Source organism: Haematobia irritans, chromosome 3 (genome assembly GCF_050003625.1).
Source record: "Haematobia irritans isolate KBUSLIRL chromosome 3, ASM5000362v1, whole genome shotgun sequence".
Taxonomy (NCBI): Eukaryota; Metazoa; Arthropoda; class Insecta; order Diptera; family Muscidae; genus Haematobia; species Haematobia irritans.
The window spans coordinates 226690136-226716640 of record NC_134399.1 but is presented as its reverse complement, the minus strand read 5'-3'; the positions used below and the strand labels follow the sequence as shown (position 1 = coordinate 226716640).

The window sequence follows — 26505 nt, the reverse complement described above, 5'->3', positions numbered from 1 at the left end:
CGTTGTATCGCTCTTGAAGGGAACTATGTTGAATAGTAAAAACGAATTTTGATAAAAAAAAGTGTTTTTCTTTGTTAGACCGGGGACTTATCAGCCAACCTGTTACACCACACCATGGATACCATGATAGCAATTCTCCTTAGTACAATGCTACTAGAGATATTGATTCATATAGCACAGCCTGGAAGGGTTCTGGGCATTGTAACCTTTTTGTGATGTTGTTTTCTCGGCAAATATATATATGGTTTCCGAAATCAGATACATAATTTTTTGGTTGCGGCAAACATGTCACATGTTCCCCATGCAAAAATAAAATTTTTGCTGTTGAAACATGGTTGAGGTGATTATAACATATTCCATCTCTGGGTGAACATTCAAGTAATATTATATTAATTTAAAAATAGCGATTCTATCAATTTCGCCCATTACTGTAACTACAGTTATTGATTTCTATATTTATAAGCGATATACATCATGTGTTACGGAAATCAATGAAGATTTAAAAATTTGCATTTCAGTTAGATGCATCTTTCCCGTTGTTTTAGTGCGGTTGTCTAAAAACGAACGCATACTCGCACAATCACGTTTTAATGTAAACGCCCAACAAGTGACAATCCACATTTGACGAAAGTATTTTGTTTTTGTAAACAGGTATTGTTTGCGATACCCATATTTGTACGAAAGTCAATGGTTTAGTTTTCAAAGCACTTGTGTTGGAGTCCATTTGTGGTGGTGAGTCAGTGATCTGTTAGCAAGTAATCACCATCCATCATAAGGCCAAAACCCACCACAACACACCACACAGGTACTGGTACATATCATATTATTTTTCTGTGGTTTTGCTACATCCACACATAGATCCATATATGGGATAAAACAATGTAAAGACAACGGTAAATATGTACTTAATACGAGATACGGCTAAAACACTCACGCATATAAATTTAGCAATGAAATATTAATGAAGGAAACAAAGTAAAGCAAAAGAAAATAGTCTTTGAAACACTCCAGTACTCTCACACAACACACTTTTTTTGCATTATTAGCTTCAAGGTCACAGCATCACTTCTTAGTCTTGATCGATTTGCCAACAGAGATCACCACTAAAAGCAAAGGTAAAACACAATCTCATTGTCATTAAGAGCGCCTCAAAGTATAAACACTTTTGAGAGTACAAGTGGTTGAGAGTGGCTAATAGGGATGCCATATATTTGAAATTGAGTTTTTTTAATCCAAAAATTGAAGCCATTTCAATTAGAAATTAATCGAATTAATTAATTTCGTAATTATTTTTCGTGTGTTATACTACGTTCGCAGACTACAATATATGTAATATTTAGTTAAAGGCACGGTTTACTGCGGATGCTACGATCACACTCGAAATTGTCGTTTTTGATATTTAACCCTTTGACGACGAACGGGACATATATGTCCCATTTCGTATTTCAGTTGTAAAATCTACATTTATCAACCAATTTTCAAAAAAATATATTCTATCAGCGCAAAACACATGTTTGTAGTAGTAAATTTAAATTGGGGTATTTGTAATTATACACGCAAAAAAATAATTCTTTCCTCCCAAACGAAATTTTAGACAAACAAAGTTCGTTTCTCATTTGCTTTTCGCTGCAAGGAAGTGTATTTGGAAGAAAAGTATATACTTTTTGTGATAAACGTTTATTCTTTTCCAGGATGTAAAAACAATTTCATAAAAAAAAAACTAAAAAAAACATTGTTTTCTTGCTAATTGCATTTTCCCTTACATCTTTCTCACATCCACGAGATTTTTTAGTTCTTAACACCTTTTCCTGTAATACTAACAATGTAGAAGAAATTATACGATTTTATAAATTTTTAAATTTTTTTACCTTTTGCCTGGACGGAGAATCGACCGCGGACCATGCACTTTGTAAGCCAACACACTAACCACTGAGCTATGTACATGTTATGGATAGATAATTATCCATAATTATCCATATAAGTTATATTTATATAGCATAGCTTGCGGCGCCCACGAACCGAATAAAAAAGTTTATTTAACAGAAATAAACATTTAGACTTGCATGCCAAGGGTCGTGGGTTCGATCCCTGCTTCGACCAAAGTTTTTGTTTTTTACATATATTCCAGATATGTTCGGAAGATTCCGAAAAAATGTTCAACATTACATTGTACTATATTACATTTTGAACTGTAAAATGTGTCTTATCAAAGACCTAAAGTCAGAAAAGAACAGTGTTTGATATAAACGAAATGGACTGCGCTGTTTCAAAAATAACTTTTTTTATTGAAAAATTAAAAACTTTGTAACAAACGATTTTTTCTTGGTGATAAAAGTTTAAAATTTTCGAAGCAATTCAAAAAACTCTAACAAAAGAAAAACGTTTTCGATACAGGTTTTCCAAACGTTTTTTTCTTTGTGTGTATGTATGTATAATTTGTTATATTTCAAGTATAGGTTGTCTGAGGTGGATGTATTTTTGGTATAATGTGGATCAACTCATCCTCTACCGATAACGGTTTAAATGGAGTAATTCGGCTACATAGTATTTCTTAAAAGGTGCCGACACTAATTGGACTTATGTGTCCCATTCATCGTCTAGGGTAAGAAAAATGATCAACCAACATAATGTGGGGAATGTTTGGATACTGATTACTATAATTACCCAAAAAAAATACTTTAAACGCTTCTTGGCTTATAGGAAAAATAAAACCTTTTTTAACAATAAATTTTGGTTTGAGAGCAAGCTTATACAAAGTGCTCAAAACTAAGCACGCATGGTCATAAATACTTGCTAAGTCCCGTATTTTTTTTTGCTGGTTGTATTTTACAAATGCTAGTGAATTATGTAAAGTATTTAAAAAAAATTTGACCTTTGAGGACGAATGTCCCATGAAATTTCTCGTAGAAGGAAATATTTTTTTAACATTTTGACGACACTTTACTTAGTAAATATGTGTTTTTTGAATATGAATTTGCAAGAAAAACTTTTATCGAGCGGTTAATTCTTCATCGTTAAAAGGTTAAAATGTCGCTTTTGTATGGAAATGCAATTTCAAATTTACAAAAAGCAAAATTTCGAGCACACCGTGAACATAATATTCCAGCAAAAAAAGTATGGCGATAAAACATTGAAAATTTTCATTTTGGATCCGAAACTTGTGTAAAATTGGATCAGAGGCAATGAATTGTTCACGGAATTGTCATCGGATGGAAATTAGTTCACTAATTCGGATTTAATTTAGTAAAAAAAGAGAACAATTCAACAAACAAACAAAAAATAAATCTTTTTTGTAACACTTTTCGATGTTAATCGCTATGCAAAGACATACTGAAATATACTGGCACATATTTTAATCGAAATTCCTTGCCTTCCAAGAAATGTATCGGCATACTTCTCAAACAATTTATTGAAATTAAAATTAAAAAAGGCAAAAGAAATTCTAGTGATCCATCCTTGCACTTTCAAATTTTTTCTCTGGGATTAATCTTCTGGAAAATATATAATTTAAATAACTGGGTTCAAACCCTGATGATTATTAAAAACAGGTAAAAATCTGTTTACCAAACTTATCAAATAAATATTTTTTGTAATTTTTTTTGTCAAGCCATAGAGCAAGCCAATAGAGTCAAATCAGCGATGTAGTGTGTTATAAAAAATACAACATAAGTAAGACAGATTCTGTTTATAATTTTAAGAATTTCCACAATCAATATCACCCTAGAATTTTATGTTGCCTATGTATTCCCGGTTCTCTAATATCATTTTTGCATCAACTGGCATCACTTATCATTACTACTTTAAAAACAAACCCCCACACATTACCTCCCAATTTTAAGCCATCTCTATACATCAAAGCCTTGTTAAGAGTTTTGTCATCTCTTTTCTACGGCCAACAAGCGTAGTTTATAGGAGCAGCACTCTTATGAGTATATGATGGATTGTACACTTGAAGAATGATAATAATGATGTTCAATTCGTAACAACAGCCTCAGCTCGAACATCAAATTGAACTCGCAAAACAGGTTACATGAGTAGTGACCACTGCAAACATTTATGGCAATTGAGGGGGAGTGTGTGATCAGAGTGTGTTCTCACTCATTAAGGTCGGTCGAGATCGGTTCAATACAAACATCCATTGAGTTTTGTGTGTTTGGAATGGTGATGATCGCCAATAGTAAGATTGAAGAATAAAATAATATTTCAGTAAAGTTTGTTTTCGTAAACACAGGTGCAACAGTATGTGGTAAACAAAGTCATATACAACCTTAAGAACATGTGATATACTCATATACGTATACATATGTACATATACAGTAAGTGTCATTTTGGATTGGAGAGGAAATGGTTTATTTAAATATTATTCAATAATTTATCTTTCTTGGAAATATCTCCATACCATAGATCGGACTATGTGACGAGCGTGGTCCGATGTTGGTATTTCGATTATTGTTTGAACGAATTTCAACGTGATGACACTTCCGATTTAGGCCAGAGCCCCGAAAACGGCTATAAAGCTGTAAACATCCTCGATCTCTTATGGACGCACCGTCGATTCAAGTAAATGACACCTTAGGAATTTCAAAAGATCGCGTAGGTTTTATCCTAATATTGGATATGACAAAGTTGTCGACATGATCAACAGTGAGACTATAACAAGACAGTATTTTATGATATTTAAGGCCAGGCAAAACATTACAGTCATTAAAAACAGCCTTAAAAAAGTTTTTTCTATAGTCCCTCCATTAAAGTCGTATGTGTTCAAGTAAAGCCAATTTTACTCAATGTAAATAAAAATTGTTTTGATTTAAATAAATATTCTTTAAATTAACTGAAACATTGAATTATTATATTAAGGATCAAAAAGCGTCACAAAACCTAAGCTTTACTCTGAGGACGTCGCTTCTTTCATATAAAGTTTGTTAATACATTGTATAAAAAATGAAAAATTCGATAAATTGGTTATATATCCTAATTTATAGTCTATAAAATCCATATTCAAAACTATGTGGTATAATTTAAAATATTTTTATTTTGAAAGAAGCAAAAATTGGAATTCGCAATATGCACTGAAAAAAGTTTACTTGGATCCAAATATTTTGACCTTTCTCTAAGGATTATGGTATTGATTTCGAGTCAAAGATGAGGCCTCTTTAAAATAAAGTAATTTTTTAGGGGCCTCTCTGGCTTTAAATCTATGGCCAATAAAATTAAAATTATGATACAGATCTCATTCATGGAATTTTCATGCTCTTTTTCTGATATATTAATAAAGCTATTCATGTAAAAATAAATGTCAATTTAAAAATCCAAAATATAGCAGATACTGTAAAGTGGAAAGGGGTTTTCTAATTCCAAAAACACTTTAAACCAAAGATCTAATTTCTTAAAACTAGTCTTAGCCTTATTTAAATGTATCAGTTGGTTTAAAGGCGATTTTCTTATATTAAAAATGTTTTTCTATACTTTAAGAACTTCAAAGGCCTACGAATTTAAATGAGGGTAGGAAATTTCCACAACTTGTCTCATGAAGAAAATGTTGTAAACAAATATTATAAACTTTATACTATTGAAATGTATTTTTTTAAAGAAATTTGTCCTTAATATTGTGTAAATTGTATTGTTACGAATTTGATAATTATAGATATAAGTTTATTTAAATTAGTTTCCGTTAATTTAAAATTCAAAATTGTAACGATAAAATTTCGCTATCACTTGTTGGAATCATCTACTCATTTTCTAGTATTTTCCTGAATTTCTTTTATGTTCTTTTGTTTGCTTACCGAAATGTTAGTTCTTACTCTCTCATAGAATAACAACCCCTTTGCTTTGTTATTTTGCTTTCTCATTTCACCTCATTGTCTATTGTCATTGTTGTTGTAGTAATGCGAGCATATATCTATGTGAGTGTGTATGTGTTTGGCAGCCACCAGACGAATAACTTAATGGTCGTAGATCCTTCTAGCATTGTCTAAGAATGTTCTGGCGTTGCCAGAATATTGTAGTGCTACCAGAATGTTCTCGTATTGCCACACTGTCATATATAAAAGCGCTCGCATGCTGCTAACGAGTCAGTCTTAATTAAAGCGTCAAACGAATAACTTCAGTGTGAACGAATTGTAAAGTGTGAAGTCATAGTAAATAAATTGTAGATTGTCGTTATTTAAAAGAACTGTGTTTTAATTGTCCGGTAATTAAAAACGCCTAAATATAAAAACGTAACAATTGGTGTCGGAAGTGAAATAACGAAAAAAATCTACAATGAAGTTTAATGAGCTTCGAGTGGAAGACTTAAAAAAGGAATTGAGCAAACTGGAGCTGCCGACAACAGGCAATAAGGCCCAGCTTCAAAAGCGTCTACTGGAAGAGTTTGAACGGCGTAATATGGACATTGCGACGCATGAGTTTGATTATAAGGAAGACATTGATGAATCAATACTCGTCAATACCAGTAGTGTAGAAACTCCGTCTGTGGCTTCGAGTGTTGTAGATTACACATCAATGCTCAGTGTTTTGAGTAAAATGATGGAGGAAAACTCTAGAAAAATCATGGATGAGAATTCTAGAAAAATGGAAGAAAATTCTAGAAAAATAGAAACAAATTCTAGAAAATTGGAAAAAAAATTCGACGAAAATTCAAAAAAGATGGACGAAAATTCTAGAATTCTCAATGAAAAACTTCAAGAAATTTCTGAAAGCATATGTGGACCATATAGAAGGTCAAATTATAGAATTGGATAAGAAAGTTCTTTCCGTAGATGAGAAAATTGTGGTTCACGATGAGAAACTTCTACACCTGGAGAAAAAAATGGCTGACCTGGAAATTAAAGGTTGTCCCGTGCGCGTAATCGATGGCCCAAAAATCAAAACTCCTGTTTTTGATGGCTCATCTTCATTTGATGTTTTCAAATTCCAATTTGAGACGGTGACATCCAGAAACATGTGGAATGACAACGACAGAGCAATTGAACTTCTGTTGGCATTGAAGGGTAATGCTGCCGATGTAATACAAAGTATCCCAACTTCTTCCAGAAATAACTATAACGAAGTAATAGCTGCACTACAACGCAAGTATGGTGGAGAGCACAAGCAGGACATCTTCAGAATGGAATTGAGAGGAAGAATCCAGAAATCGAATGAAACCCTACAAGAGTTCGCAACAGAAGTTGAGCGGCTAGTGCTTTTGGCATACCCTGGAGAGAATCATTCTCTTATAGATCGTATCAAGATTGAGACTTTTGTGAATGGCATTCGAGACCCTGAGATAAAATGTGCAACATATGCCGCACAAAAAGCTACATTCACAGAAACAGTAACATTTGCACTTGTACAAGAGACTGCGAGATTGCTGGCACGGCCTCAAATTCACAAAGTACGCAGAGTAGAGACAGAGTGAGAAGAATCGAAATCGGTCATTGAATTGGTAAAAGAGGCTCTAAAGCAGATAATGCAAGAAATGAAGCAGCAGGCAAATAAATCTAGAATAAAATGCTATAACTGTGATAAGGCTGGACATCTTTCCCGGGAATGTAAAGCGTGGCGTAAAACGTCGGGGTCAATCTCGCCATCTCCATTAAACAATAGTCAGAAGAAGGCGACCACAAAGCCAAGCGACACAAATTCAAATTTTGCGGATAATAGAAAAGGTGGCAAACAAGTTATTCATCAAGCCTTGACACGACGGCATTGCAATGTAGAAAACAGACGCTACTCGAAGGCTGAACCAAAGGAGACAGTTGTAAATGTCAGGCAGTTACACATCGAATCTGGCACAGACTGGTCAACAGAGCAACGTAAAGATCCCATTCTGAGAAAAATTATTTCGGCAAAACAAGAAAATAAGAATCCCAGCAAGAAAAACATCGCAGCCGAAAGTCCACTTATGAAAGCATACTGGGTTCAATGGGATAGTTTAGTTCTAGTCAATGGATCCCTGCAACGTAAATGGGAAAGCGAAGATGGCAAGAGCAGCCGAAATTTGATCATCGTTCCAGATTCCAAAATAAGAGATGTTTTGGCGGAGTTCCATAATGGTCCCAGTGGAGGTCATCTGGGAATAACCAAAACCGCCGAGAAAGTGAAGCAACGATTCTACTGGGTTGGATGCCAGAAATCAATTGCTGAATGGGTAGCCAATTGCGAGAAGTGCATGAAGGCGAAAGGTCCAACAAGGAAAAGTCGAGGTCCTATGCAAGAATATAGACCAGGAGCCCCGTTTGAAAGAATAGCAATGGACGTGGCAGGCCCTTTCCCAGTAAGTGATTCTGGAAACCGTTATGTCCTTGTGGTCATGGATTACTTCAGCAAATGGCCGGAGGTGTATGCAATTCCAAACCAAGAGGCAAAAACGATTGTGGATGTTGTCAACAAAAACTGGATATGTCGCTACGGTGTGCCGTCCGAGATTCACTCAGACCAGGGAAGAAATTTTGAATCGGCCATATTCAAAGAGATGTGTGAATCCCTTGGTATCAAGAAAACGAGGACTACACCATTACATCCACAATCCGATGGCATGGTAGAAAGGTTTAATCGCACTCTGGAGGAACATCTTCGAAAAGTAGTGGACAACGGCCAGAGGGACTGGGACGAGCATATACCAAAGTTTTTGCTGTCGTATAGATCTGCCATTCATGATTCCACCTCTCGAACACCGGCCAATGTTCTATTCGGAACTGAGTTGAAGTTGCCTGGAGATCTGATATTCGGTGCTAAACCTAATGAGCTCGCCATGGAAGAAAACAGAAACGACATCCCAAACACTTTCGGTGAAGTTCACGAATCAGTGCGCAACAAAATAAAGATGGTCAGCAACAGAATGAAGGCGAGATACGATCGCGCTGTAAATACTGAGGGCTTCCAAGAAGAAGAATTGGTTCTGCTATTTAACCCGCAACGAAAGAAAGGATTGTGTCCTAAACTGCAAACACAGTGGGAAGGCCCATACAAAGTCATCAAGAAGATCAATGATGTTGTATACCGGATTCAGAAGGACGACAGCCCTAGATCAAAGATGAAAGTTGTACATCTGGAACGATTGGCTCCTTACGGAACAGGTTCTGTGCCTGTTCGGGACGAACAGGCTTAAGCGGGAGGCAGTGTTACGAATTTGATAATTATAGATATAAGTTTATTTAAATTAGTTTCCGTTAATTTAAAATTCAAAATTGTAACGATAAAATTTCGCTATCACTTGTTGGAATCATCTACTCATTTTCTAGTATTTTCCTGAATTTCTTTTATGTTCTTTTGTTTGCTTACCGAAATGTTAGTTCTTACTCTCTCATAGAATAACAACCCCTTTGCTTTGTTATTTTGCTTTCTCATTTCACCTCATTGTCTATTGTCATTGTTGTTGTAGTAATGCGAGCATATATCTATGTGAGTGTGTATGTGTTTGGCAGCCACCAGACGAATAACTTAATGGTCGTAGATCCTTCTAGCATTGTCTAAGAATGTTCTGGCGTTGCCAGAATATTGTAGTGCTACCAGAATGTTCTCGTATTGCCACACTGTCATATATAAAAGCGCTCGCATGCTGCTAACGAGTCAGTCTTAATTAAAGCGTCAAACGAATAACTTCAGTGTGAACGAATTGTAAAGTGTGAAGTCATAGTAAATAAATTGTAGATTGTCGTTATTTAAAAGAACTGTGTTTTAATTGTCCGGTAATTAAAAACGCCTAAATATAAAAACGTAACAGTATGTACTAAAATTAAGATTGCATTATCTTCCATATTAGGTCGATATTTCTTTGAGTATATGATCGACATCTATTTGTTGGTACTCCACTTTTTTATAACGCACACAAAACAATATTTCTTATTCAATCACGAAATTAATTGATCCATTTAATTTTTAATTGAAGTTTCTTCAGTCACAAAAATGCTAGTATCAATCATAGAATTAATATTTTTTCTATTTAATTTGTAGTCTATTTCTAAATTTAGTAAGAGTAGTTGATGACTATCGCATATGTTTTTTGGTACACACAAACAAAAACTTTCTGATTCAATCACGAAATTAATTTTTTAATTGAAATATTTTCAATCACAAAAATGATAGTATCAATAAAAAAAATTAATTGAAAGTCAATATTTGATCCAATTACTATTAATTTTTGCGATTGATTTTTATTTCAATTAAAAAATTTGTTAAATCAATTAAATTTTTAATTTAATATTTTTCAGAACTCATTGGAAAATTTTTCGTTCTTTTTTTTCTGTGTAAGTATGTATATATTGCACCATTTTCACAAAGACGGAAGTGAAAGTACGTTTTGACTTAGTAGAGATCTTTTTCTGAACTAATTAGTACCAATTAAACGGTACTATTTATCATCCCTGATTACTATACACCCATAGGAAAAAAGCCTAAAACAAGTCGGCTTCTGCTGTAATATATTCGTGGACCACATTTGAAGCACTAATGCAAAAGCAATCCAGCTGCCTTCCACCCTATGACAAGCCCAAAATGCTTTGCTTCTGAGCCAAATTTGCACTGCTTCCGGATCCAATTTTGGCTACGACTTTTTTTGCTGGTTAATGGAAACCCAATTGAAAAGAGGGGAAATGAAAATAAATACACGGAGTTTCTTTGCAAAAGGTAAAATAGATCAAAATCCTCAATTCACCAATTTTCTTTCCCGCCTCCCTTCTTCAGACGACTTTACGCTGTTTTTTGTGCTGACTTTTCTACTGACAAATTTCTTTGAGTGTATTAAAAAAATGTAGCCGTGAACATTTTTGATTTTACGAACTTAGTTCCGACCTTTAGACCATATTCAAAACCAATAAATAAAATATAAATCACTGTAATCTCTATAATAATTTGGTAACACTCTTTGTATAAAGATACATTGAATAAGTTTTGTAAAATATTTCATAAAAAAAATAATGTGCGCAGGCGTAGTAAAGCTGTAAGCTCAACAACAAATTGTTCGAAATTTCACAGTACAAAAAAAGATCTTTGTTTGTTTTTGGGATTGTGTTCTGTTCTTGAACAAGCAAGTCCATAAAATGAATGATCGACAGATGGATGGATGAGACAGACATTCAAATAGTTTTGATAGCTAAAACACTGTTTATGGAAACTTGTTCTCCTTATTCACAATACCATTTTTTCAAATGTATTTAATGTGTTAAATCAAATCAAGAAAAATGTTTGTTTGTTTTTTATTAGTTACATGTATTTTTTCAATTTAAATTATTTACAATTGATGACGACAGCGATGTCCATCAATTCTAGATTTGAAACCATTTTGTGGTTTGATTTTTACTTTTTTAGAACTTTATTTGCAGTCTTATGCAGATGCTTTGGAAATTTTACAATTTTCCGCATGATTAGCTACATTATTGAACAATTGAATGGACAACGAAGTTAAGGGAGCCACTTTAATTATTATCATTCCAGCTGTTTACTCAACACACAGACACACACATATACATATATAACACCAACACTTGTTTTGGATGGAATGCTTTAGGCATCGGCGATCATCAATGAAATCGTTTTTGCTGGAAAGTTATTTGTTTTATTCCAGTTTAAAATGACTATAGTACAACAACAATAACAAAACAAAATAGTTTTGCGCATGCGTCACCATCATAATTGTCATCGAAAAGATGGATAATTATTATCACAATCATCATCTTCATCATCATCACCACCGCCACCATTCATAATCACCGGTGTGTAGCGTCTGCCCAATCATTATCTGATCATCTTTGATACTCTAATTCAATTTTGCATAGATTTCATGTTAATCATTTCATTTTTGTGATGGTAACTTTTGTTTAATTAAATTCACTTTTTAATAATCAATTCTTTTTGGTTTGGATTTCTTTTGAATTTTATGAATAAAATCGAGTTTTACTAACCCCGAAATGCAAAAATGGCTAAAACAACACTCGCGGCAAAGATTTTTGTTGTTGTGGTAAAAAAAAAACAAAAACACAACAAAAACCCGACTGAAAATGAAGAACAACGTCTGCGTTGTGTGTTAATCGCTCAAGTATCGCGTCACAACTGATTTAAGTCATAATAATGTAATGTCAATACGCGGTTGTTGGTCGTTCGTCGATCGGTCGGTCCATTCAATCGCAACCAAACCAACCACACGCCACCACCACACCTTGCCCTCATCTACCTCATCAATCCCCTGGCGTTGTCCTAAGGTGCTAGCTGGTCTGGTCTAAAGCAAATTTTTATTTATTTTTGTACAGTGGGAAATGAGCAGCGATTCTCGAATGAATACTGTGAAATACGATACAAACTGAAGGCTATGTGAGTTGGTTAGGAAAACAGTCGTATGTCAATCATTTCTGAGCGAGACTTACATTTGTGTACTTCTCATCATCACACACATAGGATCTACCCATATAGGAAGAAATCTTTCTCTGTTGTAGTTGTGGTTATACCTGGCATACTATTTTTTCTAGATGAAAGTGTTCAGGTGCATTCCAGAACTATGTGTTCATCCAAGTAAGGTTTGTTACGATTTAAAAAAAATAAATTGCGCATTTTACATGACGTTTCATAATATCCTGTTCCTCGTCACTGTTGTTACTCGTATTGCATAAATGTTGACGTGAGGATATTTTTTTTTTTTTGTACACAGAAAAACCTATCACCAGTTTTTGTCAATTACTGTGCATTAAAAAAATAAAAACTTGAACAATCAAATATTAATATGATTATTAATATTTGATTGTCAAGGGTACAAATTCCTTAAAACATAACAGCAAAGAAAATGTTTGCCGATCGCATTGAGAAGCTTAAAAATATATTTTGGAGATTTTTTTAAACCTTGATCCGTTGGGCCCTTTCGATCATGCAACTTTTTGATGACTATTCAAAATTTTAAGAAGTCGACTTTTCGACTTTCCAAATACTTCCAAATTTAAAATAATCAACTTTCGACATTTTGCACATGTCGACGTTTCGGCTTTCTGCTTTTTTTCAAATATACTTTAGTCGATTTAAAGATTGCAAAAAGTCGACATGTACTTTTCGACATATTCTGACAAAATGTTGCTAAAATAGTACCTTTTTGTTTCAATTTTTTTCTAACTTAAGTTTATATTAAAAAAAAAATGGATTATTAGAAAATAGAGCATTTTTAGTGGCTAAACCACGATTTTTTGGTTTTTGCCAAAAAACTACCAAAATTGTATTTCTATAGACATTTTTTTAAATTTTATTTCTATAGAAAATTTTATTAAAATTTTATTTTATTTATATAAAAAGTTTTGTCAAAATTTGATTTCTATAGAAATTTTTGTCAACATTTTATTTCTATAGAATTTTGTTTCAAAATTTTATTTCTATAGAAAATTTTTCAAAATTTTATTTTTAAAGAAAATTTTATTAAAAATTTATTTCTATAAAATATTTTATCAAAATTTTATTTTTATAGAAAATTTTATCAAAATTTTATTTCTATAGAAAATTTAGCCAACATTTATTTTCTGTAGAAATTTTTGTCTAAATTTTATTTTTATAGAAAATTTAGTATAAATTTTATTTCTATAGAAAATTTGTGAAAATTTTATTTCTATAGGAAAGTTTGTTTAAATTGTATTTTTTGTCAAACTTTTATTTCTATAGAAAAATTTGTATTTCTATAGAAAATTTTGTCAAAATTTTATTTCTACAAAAAACGTTTGTCATATTTTTATTTCTATAGATTTTTTTAAAATTTTTTTTTTCTATAGAAAATTTTATTAAAATTGTATTTTATTTATATAAAAAGTTTTGTCCATTGGGCCCTTTCGATCATGCAACTTTTTGATGACTATTCAAAAGTTTAAGAAGTCGTTTAGTGGCTAATCCACGATTTTTTTTGGTTTTTGCCAAAAAACTACCAGACAAAAATATCTTATTTTGCAAAATTTGATTTCTATAGAAAATTTTGTCAAAATTTATCTTATAGAAACCTTTGTCAAAATTTTATTTCTCTAGAAAAATTTGTCAAAATTTTATTTCTATAGAATTTTTTTGTATAGAAAATTTTATTTCTATAGAAAATTTTATTTTATTTATATAAAAAGTTTTGTCAAAATTTGATTTCTATAGAATTTCGTTTCAAAATTTTATTTCTATAGTAAATTTTTCAAAATTTTATTTTTAAGAAAATTTTATCAAAATTTTATTTATATAGAAAATTTTATCAAAATTTTATTTCTATAGAAAATTTAGCCAACATTTTAGTTCTGTACAAAATTTTGTCTAAATTTTATTTTTGTAGAAAATTTTGTATAAATTTTATTTCTATAGAAAATTTGTGAAACTTTTATTTCTATAGAAAAGTTCGTTCAAATTGTATTTTTTGTCAAACTTTTATATCTATAGAAAATTTTCTCAAAATGTTATTTCTTTAGAAAATTTTCTCAAAATTCTATTTCTATAAAAAACTTGTCAAAATTGTATTTCTATAGAAAATTTTATCAAAATTTTATTTCCATAGAAAATTTTATCAAAATTTTATTTCTATAGAAAATTTTATCAAAATTTTATATCTATAGAAATTTTTAGTAAAAAATTTATTTCTATAGAAAAAATATTTTGACAAAATTTTATTTCATTATTGTTTGTTTTTGATTTCAGCTTAAAACCATGAATTGACAAAACTACAAGTGTAGCTTAACCAAGAGAGGAAAAGTATGCTTGTCAAATTTATTTGGACAAAGACCTATAGACTGACTGCAAGATGGTTGGATGTACAGCTGTTTCGGAATTACTACATTCCTCATCAGCATACTCTACTTGCAGCAAAACTATCAACCAATTATCAGAATAAATTCGGGTAATTCACTCAACTGTTTATTCTGAATTTATTCTGATAATTGGTTGATTGTTTTGCTTCAAGTAGAGGATGCTGATGAGGAATGTGGTAATTCCGAAACAGCTGTACCAACCATCTTGCAGTCAGTCTATAGGGCTTTGCCCAAATAAATTTGACAAGCATACTTTTCCTCTCTTGCTTAAGCTACACTTGTAGTTTGCCAATTCATTTAAGCTGAAATCAAAAACAACAATAATGATTGAAGAGAAACCAACAATAACAAACAAAACGAAAAAAAATTATTTCTATAGAAAATTTTGTCAACATTTTATTTCTATAGAAACTTTGTCAAAATTTTATTTCTATAGAAAATTTAGTTTAAAATTTATTTCTATAGAGAATTTTATCAAAATTTTATTTCTATAGAAAATTTTGTCAAAAATTTATTTTTATAGAAAATTTGTGAAGTTCCCCCATAGTTGGAGAGGGATATTTTGCTAAATCTACCAAATCATCAATAATTCCACCTATCTATAACAGTAAAAAATCTAACATTTTTGGTAGAATTCTACCAACTGTGACAACGGTGGGCTAAACTTAATACTCACCTTTAGAAAGTATAGAAAACATGCCAGGTATGAAAAGTGTTTTGTCAAAGTACCAAATATGTTAATATGTAATACGTTTATTTAGTTCTTAAGGTCAGTATTAAGTTGGCATTATTGCTCTAAATTTACCATTTTTTTCACGGTTACTTTTCTTTAAAAATTCATTTCATTTTTTGCATTGGATCATTCCCCATTAAAAATTAGCAACAAAAAGATATATTTTTTTTTTTTTTGCTTTTGCAGATTTAGTTTTGATTTTAACGGCTAAACTCGAACTTAGTACCCACGTTTATACAGAAAACAATATCACCAAAATATTTCAAACTAAAAAGTTGATTGAAGCTGAAAATTTTTTCAATTAAAAAATTAATTAATTGGGGTTTACAATCAACATCAGTTAAACATGTAATTGATGTTGATTAAGAAAGTAATTGAAATTTGCTAATGAAATAAATCAATTTTTTAGTCAAGTATTTTTGTATGCCCAATTAAAACTATGATTGATAAAGGGTGATACGGTCAAAATTTGGTCAAGGGAAAACGCGTATAAATCGGTGAAATCGTTTATTTAAAAAATCAAATTAAATTTCTTTTTCAAGTTCAATTAGTATAAAATGCAGGAAAAATATTCAGTTAAGCTTTGGCTTTTCCAAATCCGAATTGCCGGGCCTCACGCTTGACGCCTGCCATCAGATTTTGCATAGCCACCTTGTCCACCTTCTTCGCCGCAGAAAGCCAGTTTGCCTTGAACTGCTGCTCGTCCTTAGCAGTTTTTTTGGTCTTCTTTAGGTTCCGCTTGACAATAGCCCAGTATTTCTCAATTGGGCGGAGCTCTGGCGTGCTGGGAGGGTTCTTGTCCTTGGGAACCACCTGCACGTTGTTGGCGGCGTACCACTCCATGGCCTTTTTACCGTAATGGCAAGATGCCAAATCCGGCCAAAACAGTACGGAACAACCGTGTTTCTTCAGGAAAGGCAGCAGACGTTTATTCAAACTCTCTTTCACGTAAATTTCTTGGTTGACAGTCCCGGACGCTATGAAAATGCTGCTTTTCAAGCCATAGGTACAGATGGCTTGCCAAACCAGATATTTCTTTGCGAACTTTGACAGTTTTATGTGCTTGAAAATATCTGCTACCTTTCCCCTTCCTTTTGCCGTATAAAACTCCTGTCCCGGAAGCTGCTTGTAGTCGGCTTTGACGTAGGTTTCGTCGTCCATTACCACGCAGTCAAACTTCGTCAGCATCGTCGTGTACAGCCTCCGGGATCGCGCTTTGGCCGTCGTATTTTGTTTATCATCGCGATTTGGAGTCACTACCTTCTTGTAAGTCGATAGTCCGGCTCGTTTTTTGGCTCGATGCACGGTTGTAGACGATACACCCAGCTTATTTGCGGCATCTCGGAGAGAGAGGTTAGGGTTTCGCTTGAAACTACCGGCAACTCTCTTTGTCGTCTCAGCGGCTTCCGGTTTTCGATTTCCCCCCGATCCAGACTTCCTGGCTGTCGACAAACGTTCCCCAAAAACTTTAATTACATTTGCAACGTTTGATTTGGCAACTTTTAGCGATTTTGCCAGCTTTGCGTGCGAGTAGCTCGGATTTTCGCGATGCGCGAGCAAAATTTTGATACGCTGCTCTTCTTGCTTGGACGGCATTTTGACAACTGAAGAGTGAATTCCAAAATCAAAATAGGAGCAACATTCTACACATACACACCTTCAAAATGAGGGGTGTTCAGGTTTTTTAAATGCAAAATTGAAAGAAATACGTCAAGTTTATATTGACCAAATTTTGACCGTATCACCCTTTACTATCATTTTCGTAATTGAAGACATTTCAATTAAAAAATTAATTGGATCAATTAATTTCGTGATTGAATCAGACAAAAATTTTTTTCTCTTTTACTTGTTTCAACTAAAGATTAGGTTAGGTATAATGGATACCTGTCACTAAGACTATTCAGTCCATTTTGGTACCATAGTGTTACCCGATTCCATGTTCAACTGAATGAAAATGGTGCAATTGAATTTAAGAAATAACACAAATGTTTATTCAAGACTAACTAAAAAGTTATTGAAACATCAGCTTAAATTGAAAATTGAATTTTGAATATATAAACATCTCAAATACGTAGATTATTAAAATTTCATTATATTAAAATAAAGTTGTACTACTGTTTTGTTACTTTGATGGTTGATATTTATTTTCTCCTTCACAATAGCAAATCTCATACGACAGAACCACTTTACTCAATCGCACTTTGCTAACGCCAACGTAAATTTTTATGCGTTTGTTTTGAAGAGAATAAAGAAATGATTTTATTATTATTATTTTTTTTAACTCCACTTATATGGCATGATGGATATATCCACATATAGATTTTTAACAATCTTTCAAGCTTGTTACATATTTCAAATGTTAATGAAATGTTAATACGTTCGAACATACATTAATTTAATTGTAATACAAAGAAATTTTGTAAATATCGATGGTAGAAATGAATGTCAAAATTTCAAACGAAATAAATTCGTTCGCATGTCCATTTTTTTCTAGTTTATTATCCCATTATGCAGTTGGTATGAAAAATACTATTAGTGCTAAATTTAACCAACAAAAATAAGTGATAAAAAAATTGGATTTTGCAACTAATTTTCAAAAAGAGTTAATATTAAATATTTGTATTTTTTAAATCCACCTACTTCCCTTAATCGAATTTTCCCTATGTCTGTCTACCCAGTAAAAAAATTTGGAAGTCCTTCTTAAGGCACAAGTTTAAAAGCAATTCCAAAAATGTCCTCCCAAAAATGTTCTTTATTTTAACTGCACAGGAAGTTCATTTGAGTCAATTTTTTATAACTCGCTTTTTTCATATTTTTAATGGGAAATTTAAAATTTTATTCTTTCAAATGGGTTAAAAACAGATTAAAAATTAATAAAATAGTGCAAATTATTTAAATGTTGCCGAAAAAATTGCTAAATCCTTTCTAGAAAAATTGCGAATTTTTGAAAATATTTGATGTCAAACGTTCCAGACAAGCGTTATAATGCATTAAAAATCATAAAATAATTTAAAAATTATTTATTCGTCAAAATATCACAAAATTTCTTTATTCACATCCAAATCACTGAATTCGCATCACACCTTAAGAAGTGATGCAAATTCTGTGCAACGTCTGTTAAATGGTGGACATCCGTCCTACGACAAGCCCATGTTAAAATCATCGCTTCTGCGCCAATTTTGCACCACTTTCGGATCCAAAAAGAACATTTTCACTACTTCTTTGGCTACGCTTTTTTTGCTGGGTAACTAATGGTCAATAGTCGATTTGTTTATTAGTAGAAAAAATTTTCTTCCACAAATAACGCAGCGTAGACTCGCTTGAAGAATCATCTAACCCACAAATTAAATTTACTATGCATTTTTCCATGACGTTAACCTCGTGGGTTTTTATCTAATTAAATGTAATACTGCAATGAATTTTTACTTGAATAAAGATGAAAAAAAAACAAGGATGTGCAACATTTCATCGGCACCATCAGTGCAACAAATTAAAAGTTGTTATAGCGCAATATTGCATTTCCGCATGTCTGCGGAATATGCTTTTAGGCTTTTCAATTCAATTAACAATGGAAAAAATATACCCTCGTATTCTGGAATTCGCAAAACGCATTTTTTTGACTAGCCAAATAACTCGTCAACCAATCACGGTTGCCACAGTTAGTAGAATTCTATCAAAAATAGTAGTATTTTTTTTTGCAAAATATTCCTCTCCAACTAATGGCGTTTTCTTTTCTTGTAAAAAATGCGCATTTTTTTGCATTTTGCCCGGAAAATGTACTTTTTAGGATCTTTTCTAAAAAAACAGGCAAAAGTGCGAAAAGGCTTCGAATTCTGTTGTGCAAATAGTGCCACGCATAGAGGCACTGCCAACAAACGAGAGTGCTGCGATTGCCTTGTTTCCTTCTTTGGATTTTTTTCTGCCCGCTGAAATGATAGCATTTTTTTAGGTTGCTGGTAACATTTTAAAAATGCGCATTCTGTACAGACAAAATGACGGCAAAACACTTTTTTCAGAAAAGAAAACACCATAAGACATACTTCAATTTTTATAGAAATACAATTTGACAAAATTTTCTATAAACAAAATTTATAAAATTTTCTATGCAAAAAAAAAATTACAAAAGTTTTCTATAGAAAAAATTTTGACAAAATTTTTTTGTAGAAAACAAATTTTGCCAAAATTTTATTTCTGTAAAAATTTTTGTCATAATTTAATTTCTATAGAACATTTTGCTAAAATGTTATTTCTATAAAAAAAATTGACAAAATGTTGAGAAAATTTTCCCTGGAAAAACATTTTGAGAAAATTTTCGATAGAAAACAATTTACTATAGAAATTAAATTTTGACAATTTTTTTTTATAAAAATAACATTTTGGCAAAATTTCCTATAGAAATTAAATTATGACAAAAATTTTTACAAAAATAAAATTTTGGCAAAATTTTCTCGAGAAATTAAATTTTGGCAAAATTTTCTATAGAGGCAAATTTCGACGAAATTTTCTATAGAAATAAAATGTTGACAACATTTACTAGAGAAAATAAATTGGTATTAGATGAAAAACTTCTAAATATATATTTTTTTAATTTGGTAGATTTTTGTAAAATTTTGGTAGATTATTTTTGGCCCGAGTGGCAACCGTGCAATAGACACGTCTTTAGGGATATTTTTACGATTTAAATTTCGATAGGAACAGTTTGTGAAAATTTCGTATTATATATTATGGTAGTTCGGAAAATAAATAGCAAATTAAGTTATTTTATTGCGCTTAATTCGATAAATTTCTTTCGAAATAATTCAGCACAATAATTGAGCATGCTACCATGACTTTACATTTTCAGAAAACGGAAATTACGTTAACATGCCTCATGGAATTTTCGCTGGTAAAAATAGAAAACCTATCTTAAGAAAACTTCCCTATACTTGCGACTGAGTTAATTGTAAATATTTTTGAGAAGTTTTAGTCTGCTAAAAAAAGGAAAAATCAATTCAGGTTGTTAAAAAAGCCAACTTATCACTGATGGGACGATTAAAGAAACGTTTGTCAATTTGGTCTTGAAAACTATTCGTTTAACAAATTCAACTGCTGGATTAACATTTTTTTACTAAAAATCCAGCAACCATTTTTTATTTAAACTATTTTTTTATTTAAACATTTTAACTAATAACTAGCATTCGTAAGTCCATAATTAAATTTATCCACTTATTTTACCACTGAATCAGTTTAATGTTCAACTAAAAGGCTACTTTTAGATGCTGATCAATAAAGGACTGTGTTCCAGAATAGAAATACGGATAATTGAGAGAAAACCGAAATTTGAAAAAGTTACTAAAATAGCAGAAAGTCCCTGTTTGCTGAAGTAACAAACATAGTCAGCTATTTTTTAAACGTTTGTCCCTAAACATGTTTTATTCTTAACACATTTAACACAATATACTAAGAATGTTTTGTATATGTTAACAAAAATTTCCCCAAACAGCGAACAAATTGTTTGATCGCATTTAGTAGCTGCTAAGGATATTAGGAAGGCAGGAATATACAAAAAAACTGTCCTTGAAAATACTTTGGTTAACATTTTAGAAGCTAAAAATTTTACAAATTGTTATTCGCTAGATTACAATATACAACAGGTTAGGTTAGGTTAGGTGGCAGTCCATTGTGATACCACATTGGTGAACTTCTCTCTTATCACTGAGTGCTGTCCGATTCCATGTTAAGCTCAAGTACAATGACAAGGGAATATACAAAAATATAACAGCAATCACCGACATTATCAAAAAACTACGAAATTTTTAGCAGCATACGTGAAATATCGATGTCTACATTCCAAAGTGCGTTAAGTCTAAAAAGTAAATTTTACAGGAAACAAGAAACAACTTTTGTTTTTTTAAAATTTCTCAAAACCCGTATAAGATAGAAATTTCCTTATTTTCGGTCTCAAAATCATATTTTTTATAATTTTTTTTTTAGTTTGTACGAACTCAAAATAGTGATAATAGAATATGGCTAAAAATGACTTAGACAACTTTAAACCGAACAAAGCTTTTTGTCCTTTTTGGATTGGACATTTTTTAAAACTTTCGACACAGGCTAAGTACAATATTAACCATAACTTTTGATAGAAATGTCCAATAAATTCGAACTTTTGACAGGATGCAATTCACATCAATCCGAATAAAAAAACAGCGACTCCATCAAAACATGCTAAGTCATCTTAGAGTACTCCGGAATGAGGGCATCGATATGATCTTATAATGAAATTATCATCCATCCAAATAACTGCTCGGACTACGGGCTTTATATTGTACAGCCCTTAGTAACATATTAGCTTAGTCAACATTTTCGAATTCGCATAATTTCTTACATGTATGTATTTTTAAAAGAAAAAAATCGAAATTTTAGAATTAATTTAAAATTATTTTTATTTGAGTGTAGACATAAAACTAACATGAAATAATTAAAATATATGATGTGTTGTTGTTTCCAAAGAAAATACAACATAGGAAAAAATTTGCAAAATAAAAAGTTAAATAATCAAAATTAAGATGTTGCTATATGAGTGAATGAGGAGAAGTTTGAACTGGAAAATGATGAAATTGCAAAGACTACATATGTCTCATCCTCAACATGTTCAAGTACTATATGTGCAAAATTAAAAATTAATATTAAAAAAAACACAACGCACACAAAAAGGTTTCATTGACAGCGCGCACTGCTTTCCTTTTAAATCTGACAATGTTGGCACGCAAAAAGCTCATAATCGTTTTAGCATACGTTTTTTCTCTTTGATCAATTTTTCCTTCTTTTTATCTTGTAAATTCTTATCAACTGCATGCTTCTTGGAGCTGGGACCATCGTCATCCTTAGCATCACCAGATTTGGCATTCTGTAAAATGTAAAAAAGTATTAGAGTGGTCCAGGATATTAAAATATGATTTATGTGATTTTTTTAAATTAATAAATTGATAAAATTAGTAATAGGCTAAGTCAGATAGGTTCCCAAATAAAGTTAAAGATTGATATGCCTATACAAATCGATTGTAAGTTTGCCATTGTAATTTTAAAGTGCGCTGACATTTTGAACTTAGCATACTACTGTCATCTAATGTCGCTTGTTTTTGTAATACCTGGGCATGAATTTCAGTCATCATTTTTGCCCGTTGTGAATAATCATCATAACGTTCGAGAAGAAGTTTCCCAGCTTCTTCATTGAGTGCCGATTCAGCATTCGGAACTATTAAAAGGCATTTTATTGTGAGTAGGATGTGTTTGATGCCCAAATCTGGTTTCCAATCTTTTTTCAATGTATTAACGCATATCTCGCCATTTGCCGCCACATTTGGATGGAAGATCTTTGTAATGAAGAAGGCTTTTGGAGGGGATTGAGGAAAATCTTTGCCTAATGTTAATTTAACACGAAACATTCCACCGGAATATGGGGTTCCAGCAGGACCTTCAATAAGAGCTTGAATATCGGTGACATCAGCATCATTAATTTGTATTTTAATACCCTCCAGGGGATTTTCCACCATACTTTGCATTTCTTTCATAACTTGTCTAATGGTTTGGGGTGATAGGTTTTCCACATTTGAAATCTGAAATAGACATAACATGAAATTTTTTAATGAGAATAGTGTGTATTAATGTTGTTTGTAAAATCTTATTATTTCACTGGGTTGCGAAATGATTTCCACTTAAGTGATATTATAATATTTCTTCTAAGAAATTCAGCCGTACAATGAAGATCCTTTAGGTCGCCAGTGGTGTTGCAACTAGCTTGCTATTGTGTTCTGTAACATCAATCAGCCTCCTTACCAAACGTTTATGAATAGCTACATTCGTAGCCAATCTTCTTAAACTTTCCAAGATATTTTGTGTCATTTTAGTGATAGAAACCTTTTAGTATTTCCGTCTTTAGAAATGCTCCTGTGACTTTGTGGCCGAAGCCATATTCTCTAAAGGATTTCATATATGTTTAGGAAACTTAGGCACATTTTTAAAGAATGCACTTTTCAATTCATAAAACTATTAAAAATGATATTGTGATCTACCTCTACAACTACATGCAATCATTTTGGAAATTTCTGTTTAAATTATGTGACATAGAACCTGGGTCAGTTTTCAAGCAAATTACTATAGTGTAAAATTGAATTTAAAATGTATTTGCTTTCCGTATTTATTATTGCTCCGGAAAATTGACAGCATCTCCGAAGATTTATTTGGTCAGTAATAAAACTATAAAAAGAATGTCATTTTAATTATTTATGTTGGCACTCTAACATCAAAACATATCAATAAAAGACCTACATGAAACATTACCTTGATGAAATTATTGTAAAAATTAATCTTAAAAAATTACTCCAGTGTATACTTACCGAACTCATATTGAATTTTTTTCTTCCTGAAGTCTTCTTTCCCAGTAACTTTTGTCACCGTTTGATGGGTCCTTGGTGGTGTGTGTATGTATGTAATCAATGTTTTGTGTGGTTTTCGTATACGAATAAATTTCCCTTTCGCTTATTTCTTTGGAGTCTTTGGTAAATTTCCTAATATTAAGCAATAGTTTGGGCCTTTTTGTTTATTGAAGAGTGTGGCATTGAACTTGAAACAAAGAGTAATGTATTTAACAAAATTAAAAAGAATTTATTTATCGCCTTCTCAAAAAGCGTCTTTTTTTATGCACAGTTAACGAAGTCGGATTAAAGAAAACGAACGGCTCACTCTTAGGTACAAATCTAACTGCGTTGAGTTTGAAAAGACACCCCAATAAACACAGGAAGAGCAGTTTTCAAATACAGCACCATTTATTTCAACATGAATTCAAATTGACTTGAAAGTGCTCTCAAATGGAACGATGGATTTTATACAATTTTAAATTTACTCACTTATTATTTTATGTATCTTTACTTAGGCTATAGTCAGGTAATACATTTTTTATTTGGCCTCATTGGCTTTGTATTACGAAATAAATGGAAATTGAAATGGTATCCTTAAATGGAAAAAGAAATATGTGTTTTTCAATACCACATTGGATTCTGTCCATAGGGTAGGTACTATGTTCGGTTTTCGAGTTGAAAACCACTTTATTTTCGCGATTACTTTTCCTTAAATAACCAAAATTATAAATGAAAACAAACTTATTCCTGTAAAGTCTTGCCGAAATCTAGAGGAACAAGAAACTACGCATCAATTGAGTTAATTTGTCTGCTTTATATTGAACTGTTTTAATAAAGTAACCACGAAAATTTCAACGCGAAAAGCGAACATAGTACTTACCTATAGAAGAAAGTCTCAAAACCCGGACGAAACCGGCCATCTATACGCCAAACTACGCTCTTCCAACAAAGAAGCCCAATTTCATTCATTTCATGAAAAATTGCTGTCAGAATTAACAAAAAAAAAAATATAAAGGAACCCTGCCAGCATTTCAAAGTTCCATTTCAACCTCATCGTTACCACAGACTCGTAAATGTCACTTCAACCATCATGAAAAGGTACATCAAAAAGTACATGCAAGTAATTTGCCATCCCTACTGTTAAAAAAGCCATTTTTTTTGTGAAACGCCAAGCGCAACCAGCTTGTTATATTTTAATTAAATAAAAACGAAAATAAAGTTCTGAAAACATAGATTATACGCTTAAAATTGTGAAAGGTATATTGGTGAACAATTTGGTGATTTTCCAAATGGAATAAAGTGATTGTTTTTCAGATATTTTACAGACACGCTGCCTCCATGGAATAAAAACATGTAACTCGCTACTTGTAACTCAACATCATCATTAATGCCAAAAATTATGTTAAATGTAATGTGATAGTGGTATAAATGTTATATTTTTAAGAATTTGTAAATGTTTAATCAAATTAATAAATATCTAAACAAACGTGTTTTACTCGACCACAATGATTCTTTTACAACTATCTTAAAATGCACTTTTTCTGATTGTTTGGAGGGTCCCTTATTGTCGTCGTTCTAAATTGATTTATAAAGGCACCTAATAATTGCACTCATGCGAAACATTTTTGTAGTAACTTGGCGTGGTACAACTTCTCAATAGTGACGGCGCTTTTCCGACGAGTTTTTGATGTCGTATATGATTGTTTTCGACGTAGTGGGGATTCTCAAAAGAGTCCCCAAATTCAAAAAATGTTGGCAGGGAAAATACCGATTTTCAGATATCGATATCTCGAAAACAAGGCTTTTCCGACAAATTTTTTTATTTAACATTTTGGCTTTAAAATCCCATTCTCCTACACTCAAAAAAAATTTTGTTTGTTTTTAACAACTTTTACTAAAGTAGATTTGTTCCATATAGTCTTGTTGCAAATTTTAAAATAACTTTATATGGAATGATCCAATGCAAAAATGGAAAATGTATAAGATCCCTGCCAGCATTTCAAAGTTCCATTTCATCCTCATCGCTACCACAGACTCGTAAATGTCACCACAACCATCGCGAACTGTGATGGGGGAAGCATATCAAAAAGTACAAAATGTACATGAAAGTATTTTGCCATCACTACTGTTAGAAGAGCCATTTTATTTTTTGTGAAACGCCAAGCGCAACCAGCTTGTTATATTTTATTTAAATAAAAACGAAAATAAAGTTCTGAAAACATAGATATTACGCTTAAAATTGTGAAAAGTATATGGTGAACAATTTTCGACTTTCCAAATAGAATAAAGTGATCGTTTTTCAAATATTTTTCCAGGCACGCTGTCTCCATCGAAAATAAACAAACTTGCTTATAGACGCTGCAATATGTAACTTGCTACTTAAAACTCAACATCATTCTTTTATTAATGCAAACAATTATGTTAAATGTGATGAGATAAACCGAAAAATGTTATATTTATAAGAAATTATAAATGTTTAATCAAATCAATAAATATCTACACAATCGTGTTTTACTTGACCACAATGATTCTTCTACAATTACCTTAAAATGCACTTTTTCTGATAGTTTGCAGGGGTTCTTATTGGCGTCCTTCGAAATTGATCTAAATAGGCACCTAATAATTGCACTGATGAGAAACTTTTTCGTAGTAACTT

The 26505-nt window shown here is 31.9% G+C and overlaps 2 protein-coding genes across 2 annotated transcripts in view; both read right to left on the bottom strand.

The window, feature by feature from the left end:
• chas (chascon) overlaps window positions 1-12036 on the bottom strand; it is a 92514-nt gene extending 80478 nt beyond the window's left edge. The window contains exon 1 of the mRNA XM_075298226.1: window positions 11880-12036. The gene's annotated coding sequence lies outside the window, so the exon portion shown is untranslated. The remainder of the gene's footprint in view (window positions 1-11879) is intronic.
• Window positions 12037-21849: 9813 nt separating this feature from the next.
• LOC142227966 (ubiquitin-conjugating enzyme E2 S) lies at window positions 21850-24163 on the bottom strand. The gene is made up of 3 exons (XM_075298219.1): window positions 23829-24163; window positions 22581-23048; window positions 21850-22339 (listed from the first exon to the last, which is right to left on the bottom strand). The coding sequence occupies exons 1-3, from the start codon at window positions 23835-23837 to the stop codon at window positions 22208-22210; spliced, it is 609 nt and encodes a 202-aa protein (XP_075154334.1). The 5' UTR covers window positions 23838-24163; the 3' UTR covers window positions 21850-22207.
• Between the last annotated feature and the right edge of the window lie 2342 nt (window positions 24164-26505).

What these genes read in the sequence shown, in the direction of transcription:
- LOC142227966 (XM_075298219.1), bottom strand. An exon ending in TGACTGAAATTCATGCCCAG is followed by an intron (nt 22,340 to 22,580) that starts GTATTACAAAAA and finishes TACATTTTACAG; the next exon opens with AATGCCAAATCTGGTGATGC.